This window comes from Saccostrea echinata, unplaced genomic scaffold (genome assembly GCF_033153115.1).
Source record: "Saccostrea echinata isolate AGI-Se365-2 ecotype Australia unplaced genomic scaffold, CSIRO_AGI_Sech_v1 ptg000033l, whole genome shotgun sequence".
NCBI classification, from domain to species: Eukaryota; Metazoa; Mollusca; class Bivalvia; order Ostreida; family Ostreidae; genus Saccostrea; species Saccostrea echinata.
Window position 1 is genome coordinate 20,271,552 of NW_026889782.1, and position 12,294 is coordinate 20,283,845.

The following is a 12,294-nucleotide window of genomic DNA, read 5'->3' on the forward strand; positions in this document are numbered from 1 at the left end:
ATCACACAAAGAACATGCATGTAAATCTCTTAAAGGTGCATACACAGATTTGAAGTTTATATTTTCTCAAATTTTCTGTATAATATCACAACTTATATGTTGCTATAGAATTTCACACGAAAATAAAATTAAAAACTTATTTAATCTTGAATTTATTGAAACTACGTATTTTGGGAGGCCTTTGATTAACACATCCTTGCACTTTCACAATTTTTAACTTCATCCTAATAATTAAGAAAAGTAGCAATTTTGTTGTGTATTAATAAATAACATTACATCTATAATCCAGACAATTCAGAGTAAATATGAGCGGAAGCAAAACCCACTCACTTAAGTATTGTCAGCCCGTGCTCAGTGTTGTGTAGTTGTGTACAGAGTTTAACAAATTGAATACACCCGTGAAACGTAAACTGTTTTTGTAAACAGGGCACGAGCTCTGTTGTTGTTAATGTTTACGTTTCACCGGGTGTGTTCAATTGTTTAACTCTGCACACACCACTGAGCACGGAATGACAATACTTGTGAGAGGATTTTGCTCTCTACATTTCTACTCTGAAATTTCTACATTATAGTGTTAATATTTTTTATTAATAAACAACAAAATTGCTACTTTTCTAAAGCAATAAAAATAAAGTTAAAATTTCTGAAAGTGCAAGGATGTTTCTATCAAACGCGTCCAGAAAATCGAAGTTTCAATAACTTTCAGATAAAATAAGATTTTTCATCAAATTTTCGTATGAAATGCTATAGCAACATACAAGTCATGAAATTATACAGAAAATTTGAGTAAATATTAACTTCAAATCTGTGTCTTAGCACCCTGAAAGACGAATATGACAATCGCAAAAAGATTCTGCAATGTACATGCCAGGAAACTCAAGAAAAGACAAGTAAGGCCATGGGGGTATTGGAAAATATAGAACAAACATATGCATGTCTTAGTGATAATGACAAAATTTGTGGGGAAAAGTTAACAGTTGATGCAAATAAAGGCATTACTTATATAAATGATTTCACAGAACAAGCAAAGAGGAAAAGCAATGAGATTCTGCAGAACATACTGATGATACTTGATAGGAAAAAGGAACAGTCACAATGTTTTATTAACAGTGCTACAGAATGCTGTGCTATTTCAGAGGAAGCCTTAAACAGAAATAATCACATTACCTTTTTATCTGTGGAAAAAACTGCTTTAAAGAATCGGACGTAGACAAACCATTAGATCCCATGCCTAAAGAAAATTTCGAAGTACAGTATTCTTCTTGGGAACTCGAATATAGAATCAAGAGAATGACAGATATTGGCGATGAAATCGAAATTCATTCCAGACTAGACTTGTTTCAAAGTAAAATCTTCGTCTCTCTCTCTCTCTCTCTCTCTCTCTCTCTCTCTCTCTCTCATACTATTTTTAAGTTACTGAAAGGGAAATTGATTTTAATTGTTTTTAATTACTGATTTTGATTTTCATAATGATTTTCCTGTAGACTGATGAAGCACTTTCAAACATGAAACAAACATATTTACCCGGAAAATTAGAAATTTTTGTCTAAACGTTAAAACCTTCCTTACAGGATTATGGAATTTCTTTTGGACAAACAGTGAGAGACCATCTTGTTTCAGTGTTTTTATTTCTCTCCTTGGAATTGTAATTCTACTTTGGATTGTAGGGCTGTGGCTCTTTCCATTGTCATACACCAGTGTTTTTAAAACTGACCGTGAGTATTTTTAACTTAATTTCTCCGTTAATAGGACTGGTTTGTAAAATTCAACATTTTAATTTGCTTTTTGTTCTTGAAATAAAAAAAAATACATGGTATGTAATAAGGAAGTAGGTACGGTTTGGGCTTTATTGTGCTCTAAAGATAGAATGCTCTCAAAAAGTTATAAAGTTGGCTTAAATATGAGTCGAGTATACGTAATGAATCAGGAAAGAATATGACGTGAATGAGGACCATTCTGGAAGTATGACGTCATTAATACGTTACATTTCTAAGTTTTAAACAGAAAAAGCCTCAAAATGACTAATTCCTGGTGTTATTTCCCTCTAGAAAATTGTGTCCACAGCTGTCGCCCACTTCAATTTACAGATATTTTGTGTAAAATTCTTTGAAAAATTCCAATTTCTCAAAATCTTTCTGGGCAATGCATGTGCTCTATTTTATTCCTTTGAAAATTGATGTCTTCTGCAACTTTTTAAGAAAATACGTGAAAATGCACAAGTTGATGACGTCACAGTTAACATTTAGGATATCATATGAGACAAATGATTTGTATGTTCTTATTGCATAGAATTTCATCAATTCAGAAAGGATGAGTTTTAATTCCTTACATAACATTCATATTTTAAAAATTCAGGGTCAGATTTGTATTGAAACCGTATATTGTTCTTTGAGCATTTCTTTATATTATTCCTTTATTTCTGTTATTAATTGCAAATACTTATTTTAATATATTTTGTTCGTAATTACCAACCAAAATGTCTGTATGGCAAATTAGGTATCTTTAAACTATTTGTATACCGGTATTTACGTGCACCTTGAAGTTTTAAGGATATTATCATATTTTCTTTTCCTAGGATGTGTTTTTCTCCATTTTTATCCGCTCGTACAGCAAGTTGCAGATAAAGCTGATATAAAGGGATAATTTACTTGGCTTTTCTCTTCTTGATAGTTTTTTGTTTGATTGTTTTGGGGTTTTTTATAACATGAATTGATGCTCCTCTTGGAAATATTTTATTTGTATTGTACAAAAGACAGGTTATAGATATTTGTTCTTTAATTTCACATTTTGATATTTCACATTGTACTCTCACAAAAAAGCAAAAGCGACCATTTTACTCTATTTAGGTAATTTTAGAATACCAAGGGATGCTCTACTAGGCAAAGCTTTTTTCTTGTTTTTTTTTTTTTAATTTTGTTTTACAACTTTCATTTTTGATATTTCACATTGTACACTCACAAAATAGGTAAATTAACCAATATGATCAAATTGAATTTCTTGAGATCAGGTCCATAGGAAACTGTTTCAGTTAAGGAGGAGTGGCATGATCTAACAAGAATTCTTGTCAAAAAAATTATTTTGAGGGAGAGTTAATTAATTTTTCCTATAAAGAATATACCATCAATATTCTTTCGGGGAAGTAGGTGTTCCTTCAGATCTGTACTTTTCCATGACTTTTCCGGTTAATATAGAATACTTGAATATTAAAGTTATTATCCAATGCTTAGGAGTTAATAATGTCATATTGATATTGATCGTGCATTCAAGAAAAGCATAACGATGGACTTACTTTGGAACAGTAAAATTATATATACGAAGGATGATCAAAAAGTTCGTAAACTAATTGAATTACTTCCATAAAAGAAATAAAATTAGGTTTCAGTGTTTATTATTATTTTTTTTAGTAGTCCCCTCCGATTTAAATGCACATCTGCCAACTTCTACACATGCGCGAATCACATGCTCCATAGTGTACTGTTCATAGAAGCTAAGAGATTTTCCGGGTTTTTTTCCTTACCATGCAGGTTATTTTTATAACAAGAATAGTCCATTTGTCATAAATAACCAAATCTCGGCAATAGGATGGGTGGATAAGGATATCTTTTCCCAAAATGAATACAACCCGACACCTCTGTCCTGCGTGCTTCGTTTATCCAATGTGAATTTAATATTGGTGCCTTCTCTTTATCATATCTGCTATGTTTAAAATCAAAAGTAAACGACATTTTAGGAATTTAATAATTACTTTATTGTTAAGATATTCAACCATATTTCTAGCTGTAACTGGGCGATCTTCATAACTTATTGCTCAACTAAGTACACATCTCTTCCCAAGCTTACATTCACTGAACTCAAGAACAAACATCATTTTTAACCAGCTCCCTTCCTTCATCAAAACAATCAATTCAATTATTGATTGAACTTCTGGCAATTCTGTTTCTTGATAAACCTTGTACAAATTATTATATTCCACTGCAAGGAATTTCCAAGATATACGTTAAACTTTACAGCCATTCCTTGCTCGAGTACGACTGAGTCAACCATTTTTTTGTCACAATTAAGTTATCTCCATATTGACGTTATTTTCACATTGTTCACAAAGGTGTTTTTTCAGTTTTTGGTAAAGTTATTTTTACTTTTCATATTGGATTTAGGTCTAAGAAAACAATATTTCTAAGCATGAGAAACAAGCGTAAGAAAACTTATGAAACTTTAGATGAGACAAGGTCGGTCGAAGGTAAGCCTAATAAGATATTTGTGAAATTATGTAATTCGAAATATGCCCTCATCAATATTAGAATTCTAAACGATAATATAGCTTTCAATAAATCCACATTATTTCCAAATTTATATATATCTGCAAGTAATAAGACTATTTCCAATAAACAAATGTCAACATCTACTTCTTATGACATAGAAATAGAGAAGGGAAACTGTACTTATATCAAGACATTGCTCTCCGTAACTGTAAAAGTAAATGTGTCTATGTCTTACATTTTCGAGTTAATTCACCGAGCAGTTTAAGTATTTTTTCTTTGCTTCTTACAAATATTCAACTTTTACGTAAGTTAAATTGCAGTAGACCATTACTTTCATACAAACAATGTTCCGTGACAATCTTTATGTTTAAATCATTTTGTTTCTGCATAGATGAAAAGTTTGAAGCTGGACCATTATCTATAGTGGAAATGATTCCAAATGCATGGCATCCATTGGTAATTAAAGTAGATAAAACATATCAAAAAGCATCATTTCTTTTTGGTCACATTCAGATAGATATTAAAGATGGCTTCATCTTTGGACATGCTAATCCTATTTTACGTGTTATAATGCAGAATACAGAAGATAGTGTAGAAATTAGATTAGGTCACAGGGACGAATTTGATATGTTAACTTGGTTAGCATACAAAATTTTCTTTTTCACGAATATGGATTGGTCAATCTTTGATGTTTTCCGATTTTATATAATTTTTATTTGTATCTGTATCTATTTGTATCAAAATTCAAATATATTTCAACAAGTTTATAATTTTTTGTTCAATAATCCTAACAGAATGGAAGAACATGAACCTAGAGTAGAAAACGTACAAAGAAGACGAAGGGGTAGGCGACTGAGAATTCATTAATGCATTTTCTCCTGGCTAGGCTTAGAAAATCAAGATAATTTTTTTTTTAATCTCCCTGAAAAAAATTCTAAAATTTGGTAAAGCTCTTTTAATCCCATTAATTTCCTTAATTATTTAAGTAAACTAATGTCCTAGCATAGGCTTTTGAAGAGCATAAGGCGATTGGACCAAAAGAAAGTTTTTTTTCATATTTTAACGAAGACCTAATGAGTTAAAGATAAATTCAAAATGCTCTCTGTTTGAGGGAATAAGTTATATAATTATCAATATAGTGTATAAGTTTCGCTGTATTTTTTCCCACTCCTTCTTATCGTTTTTTAAAAATTAAATTTAAAGTCCTGATCAATATTTAGCAAATCCTATGGCTCTTGGATTTATTAAATTAATTCTATACACAATCTATCATTGGGTTGCAAATTGACTGACATTTCTTATATCAATTGTTTAGCTATTGGTTTTGTGCTACTTTTACTTTAAATTAATTAGTTTAACAATTAATACAAAGAGCCTGTGACTGTTCGATTTGTCTCCATGCACGTATTATTGCCGGTGTGTACAATGTGTACTTTTCTAAGGCACCTGATCATTTAGCTACTACTGGTGTTTCCAGGGATCCATGTTTGTTTTGTTCAAAACTCGGATCGTGAAAAGGATTGATGGACCACTGATCATTCAACAGAGTTAATCCTTTTCAAAAAAAGGAAGTTTGTAAAAGCTTTGTGTTACATAAACATAATCACTACAGAAAGAAGTAAATTATGTAAGATTGATTCTTTTTTCCTAACTCATTGATATACTTTATGTGTAATACTGTATTTTGTTGTGTTTTTGTATTTCATGAATGGACTGTATTTTAAGAGATTCATACAAAAAATGTTTTGCTTAAAAATCTTTGCATAAACCTGTATTGTTATATATTAAATATTGTACAACATTATATGCATGAGCTTCAATAAATTGAATCTATTTTCATTTTTACTACAGAAAAGTTACTCTAACCTTGGAATACTATAATTTGACATTTTTTTAAATACTTTGCCAAGTATATGATTTACCCTGTGACACTGTATGGAAGGAAGCATTTACAAGTATATTCGATAACTTTGATTGATAAACAGACGTAAGGAATTATGAAGGAATTATGTCCCGTACTATTCTTTACATCTTCCTATCATCACGATCAAGCTGGTTTGTCTGTAAAACACAAAAGTCGATTACTATGCATATTGTGCTAAACCGATCAGGTAGTTTCTTTTTTAAAAGATACAAGTCCACACAATCAGACGGACAAACAAGATGTTTAATCTATAGCTAAGAACCAACAAAAATACAATGTACATTCAAAATTAGAATTTGCTCGACAAACAAAAGCATTTTGATTACTACAGCTAAAACCTGAAAGCCGAATATTTAGTTTTTGGCAGACAGGACACATGATAAAAACTTAATGCCAGCAATTTTTGCGTGGATACACAAAAACACTTGCTTTTGGGTTTTGAATTAGCTGTTATAAATAAGATGTTTAAGATACCTCTTTTGATCTACTTTAAACAATTTTCAGTTCTTTCAGAATCAATATAACTACAGAAAAGGATAAAATACAATCATGCATTTCTCGTTATTCTCGTTATTTTCCCTATCTAAATAAGATCCGATAAAACATTATATTTTAGGTATTTTTTCTCCCCACCAGGTGTGAAATTTTGACCGAAAACTTATGTTTAATATAAATTTTCATGAAATATGAAAATGATCTTGGTGTAAAATATTATTTCTGACATGTACACATTTGTACTCCAAATCATGGATCATTCCACATTAATGCAAAATAACAGTGCATTTAACAAAAGCATAGCATATCTTACCAAAACAAAAATACGACATCGATTCTAAAAATTTAAAAATCTAAAACTACGATTGTCATCTAGAGAAAACGAAAGAGCCAAAGAAGAATTTAATAGAAGGATGCTGGAGATGTCAATTCTATATTTAAAATTCAAAGCATTTATGTTTTACTCATTCCATTATGACATAACATTCTGGTTTTACATATTACTGTCTTAACATTCCTTACCGTGTATTCAAAGTCAATGTAAGTTATTGATTTCTTTGATGCGTGTATTTTAAAACCATCATTTAGTTCGCTGCATATGGTTACCTATCAGACATAATCATCTGTACTTTGAATCGGTATGTATGCTTTTAACCAAGATAAATAAAAATTAAATGTATTTCTTTATCTTTATAAAAATTGTTCGATAAAAATAGATATGAAAATTATCTGTAATTCACACGCTTGGTTTCGTAAAAAAAAATTTGAGGTTGCAAATTAAATAAAAAGAAAAGTTAACATTGAATAAAATATGAAGAATCTTATTCTTTGTCTAAAATGAAAGATGGTACGTAGATCAATCATTTCCTAATTCTATATACTAGTAAATGTATGTATTTGTTAAATTATTTTTCACCACAAGATCAAATCAGGGCCACCTCTTTAGTAGCTCACTTTTTAACATAAATCTTTTTTATCAAAACAATATTTTTAGATACTGACACACTATTCATTATTGTCCTAGTCTTTATTTTAAATTTGAATTTGACACATTTAACGATACACGTTTATTCTTTGTAAGATATCGTGAAAAATTTGCAGGGAGGCTGTAAAATACAGCTTTTATTCTACTTTTTCAGGAGTATGGCCAGCGCAAATGTACCAAGATTTGTAAAGGACGTAGAAAATATGTGTGAATGTAACATTTGCTTTGTCGAATATGACGAAAACAAACACGTCCCTAGAGTTTTACCATGTCACCACACATTTTGCACGGAATGTTTATCTAAGCATTGTAAAGAACAAACGTTAAAGTGTCCCTTGTGTAACCGAGAGCACTTTGCGAAAAATGGGGATGTAAAGACATTCCCAAAAGATAATACCCGACGTGACTTAAAGGAGCTTTTAGACAGATTCATGCAGTCATTGTGTGGAGTCTGTAGACGTCATGATCACGTGAAATATTTCTGTATTACGTGTAACATTCGAATTTGTAGTGAGTGTTATAAAGAAAAGAAGTCAAGTGATTGCAATACTCATGATTTTGAAATGCCTGGGGACTCATCTATGACACAGGACACATCCTTGAAATCTATATACAATCAATCAAAAGCAAGGTGTTTGCTCCCTGGTCATGAACATAACGAGTTAAAATTTTACTGCACAGAAAGGCAGTGTTGCAAACCAGTTTGTGCAAACTGCATAGTAGAGAAGCACAAAGAGCACGTATGTTGCTCCATTGAAGATAGATATGTAGATTGTAAAAAGGCTTTGCAGTATACATGCCATGCAACAAAGAGCAAAATAGCTAGAACAAAGAAGCTTCTAGAAAATGTAGAAAAAGAAATCACATCGCTGCCAGTGAATGAAAAGAAAGGCCAAGAAAGCCTTACTGCTGAAGCAAACCGAGGCATAAGATACATTCAAGATTATGTAGAGAATACCAAAAAGAAGATGAAGGAAACTTCACAGAAAACGTTAGCTATTTTGAAGAAAAAGCAACAAAAAATGCAATATTTTATTGATAATGCTTCCGAATGCTGTGCCATTTCGGAAGAGGCTTTAAGAGAAAATAATTGTGTGAAATTTTTATCAGTGGAAAAGACTTTGACAGAAAAATTGAATGGTTTCAAACAGTCAGAAGTAGATCGCCCTTTGGATCCCATCCTTAGAGAAAATGTTGAACTGCGGCGTCCCATTCTCGAACTAAATGAGAGAATTAATAGAATGACAACAGATGATGAGGAAACAGCAGAATAGCCGAATATAGTACCTTTAAATATGTAACTCGTTGAATTCCAAAAATATTGCTTTTTTATGATTTTAATGCTGATAGAGAGTTGTCCAACTTACTTGTAAAATTCTTAATCCTCTAAGCTTTCGTATGCAAAACTTTTTTAATTATGATAATTTTTTTGACAAAATGAAAACATACACGAATACTTTATGCATAGATAAACATTGTACAAATCTAGTTGAAATTTATACCGAAAACGGTTAATTGAATATTTTTATCATTATAATCATTATTATCAGTATATGTAGGATAAACGTTCGGGTGTTTCAGTGAGTTTGCTTTCATTTTTTATTGAACCAAAATAGAGCTACAAGTACGTTCGCTAACTGAGGAACTATCATTGCTTGTATAGGATCAGTGTTCGTGGAATTCCTGGACCCAGTTACCTACACGGAATGAATCTTCATCATTAACTTAACTGAATGGTAACTGAAAGGTCTGGAAAGATTACTGGCAGATCTCTGCCATTCAATAACTTTTCAGTTGACTTTCATTCAGCTTTCAGTTGACTGAATGGTAAAGTTTCATCCTTGGCTATGGAATTATGTCTCCACGAAATTGTATTAATTTAATTGCCTACAGACATTGTCCCCAACGAATAAAATAGATTCCACAGTGCTTTGAAAATATATTCTTTCATCTAATGCAGTCGTCAGTCTTTGATCTATATAGTTTTCAAACATTTAGAAATAGTTCCGATCGGTAGCAAACATTTTTGTTTCATAGAAATTGCAAGAAACCTTTATATCAATGAGTTCTTATGAACAAAACAGACCCCATTAGCAAAAAACTGTATAATTAACTGTTCATGTTTACCCGTACATAACCGCCCTCCCAAATTTCGTTGCGAGCAGAATATAAAGGTAAAATTACATAAGTACATGAAGATATACAGATATAAAAACACATCCACTCCACACAAGTTACATATTTTACCTAGTGTGTCAGGTTTCAGGTAGAAGTCTACCGGTATTATAAAACATTTTTCCGAAGGATGTGTTTTATTTAAAGGAGTTGTAAGACATTTGATTATCTAAATTGTTGATTATATTTGGACCTAAAACAAACTTAATCTGAAAAAAAAAATCCGTAGGAAATAGGTAATAAATTTGATTTAAGATTGGGTCTAACCGAAAATGTCCCCATGGACTTGCAATGATTCATTTGATAAAACATAAGCTTTAGTACTTTATTCTATACAACAAATGATGTATATATGTATTTTTTTTTTAGAATTAAATAACGTTGGAGCATACATGTATGTAAGATAATGGCAACGAAATCTCTGTGTAAAACAATAATATAGATAAGAAATATTATTTTAAATTCATTTGAAAGGCACAAAAGTTTGGAAAATTTTAGTTTAGGGCAGTTTATTGAAAAACACCATCGTTTATAAAACATTGACATAAAATAAAGAAAATATTCATGTATTGACAGCATTTATCTGAAACTTATCAAACGTTATTTCATTTCTTTATATTTAATTTCTTTATTTCTTTATTTTATTTGTACATGTTAATATGGAATACGTCAAATTAGTGTCACAGGTTGTTTTGGTAACTTTACAGCTATAGACATATTTATGTATATATAAAGGACAGTTTACAAAAAATCGTTGAAGAGTCTTAAAAAGATTAATGTTAACGAAATATAGGAATAAAACTAATGTTAGATAGAGAAATAACAAGGGCAGCAGATACACAAATTGTCAAATCAATAGTCAGGGTGACAAAACAGAGTACATCCAGAGGTTAATTAAATCGTGGTCCACAAACAATTGTAGTGTAAAATTAGAAAGAAAATATAGTCCCATGCAGGATATTACATTCTCTGTGTAGCAGATTAAAAGATCCATTCTTAATTACTAGTAAATTACTTGGGTAAGTAGCATTTCTTTAAGTGTATCTGTATCCTGTCTCGTGGCAATGATTTATCAGCAAAAAATCTTCATTGTCCTACCGGATATAAACTGTTTTAAAAAAGCAATCAATTTGTATGACGAGTCCAACACAAAGATTCTCATGATTCTTTGGTTGCGTATTGAAACATATTCTAGTGCTTTAAGGCAGTCAAAGACAAAGATGCCTTTCCGTTTTCGGCTGAACAAAATGAATTCGACAAAAATAGTTTCAAAATTTAATTTCCGGAAACGGAAATTCAGGAATGTTTTTTGCATTAAAGATTTAAAAGTATTATTCTTTTCGGATTTCATTCTTTTGATTAACATCTTTAAAACAAAAATTAATTAATCTATTGCCGAGAAAACATCTATTGCTGGAAATTAACTTCCATAACGGTTAAACATCTGAAGTAAATTTCTTTATTTTTAACAGGATCAGAGAAGGTAGATAAAACATTGCTCTGTACGTGAGCCAAGAGTTGTATTGCAGTTATGGGAAAAAATGTCTAATTGCATAGCATCCTTTGTCCAGTGATTACTGCTGAAAAAAATATTTTTTTTTATAATAAACTGCTGGCTACAGGGTTAAAACTAAAAAATAAAAAAGCTCACTTTTTATCACAGTATCGCGTTTCCACTATAAATGTGAGCCCTTTTTAAATATTTAATGGCCTGTACCTAGCCTTTATAAGATTTAAGTTTTACATCAACAAAATACTTTTACAGAGTTAAATGTTTAAATACATATTTTTTGTTTGTATCTCAAGGATATTTTTTTTTCTTTTATATAACAACACAAATTTAACTCACATTTTTTTTTTGTTCTTTATTTACTGAACATGCATATCTAAGTATCAAGATTTAGAATCATAATAATTAGCACAATGATAAAACCTTTATGGTCAAGTCAGAATCACTGTTACATGCATGATTACATAACATGAAAAAAGCTACTCTACAAATATTTATATTTAATGTAATATAAATGACATGCATGTTCTATATTTGATTACATAAAAATATGGCACACCATTTTCATTGATATTTACTAGCCTAGAAAAAATTGAAACAAAATGAGGTTACAAATCTCAAATTTAAACCCAATATGAGATTTTAACATTACCTTTTGTATTAAACATGAATATACATGTAATAAATGCACTAACGCAGAAATGTAACATGTGTGTAAATGATAAACTGATAACAATCATAACATGATCATAAACCAGAAGTCTCTGACGAGACTGTAGCTCTACTGGTTATACTTATAAAGGAAGATAAAAGTAACACTTGGACTTGAAACTTTGCAACAGCAATAAATAGAATAATGATCTATGGTTTAGTCTGTTTTATGTGGCAAGATTTATTGCAAGCAGAATAAAACTGTAGGAGGAGTAGCATTCTAAAACAATTTTTC

At 30.6% G+C, this 12,294-nt stretch overlaps 1 protein-coding gene across 1 annotated transcript; it reads left to right on the plus strand.

Annotated features, from left to right (window-relative positions):
- The first annotated feature begins 7,821 nt into the window (after window positions 1-7,821).
- On the plus strand, window positions 7,822-8,937 carry LOC133198248 (E3 ubiquitin-protein ligase Midline-1-like). The gene has a single exon (XM_061334371.1). It carries the CDS (start codon window positions 7,822-7,824, stop codon window positions 8,935-8,937), a length of 1,116 nt encoding a protein of 371 aa, XP_061190355.1.
- Window positions 8,938-12,294: the final 3,357 nt, after the last annotated feature.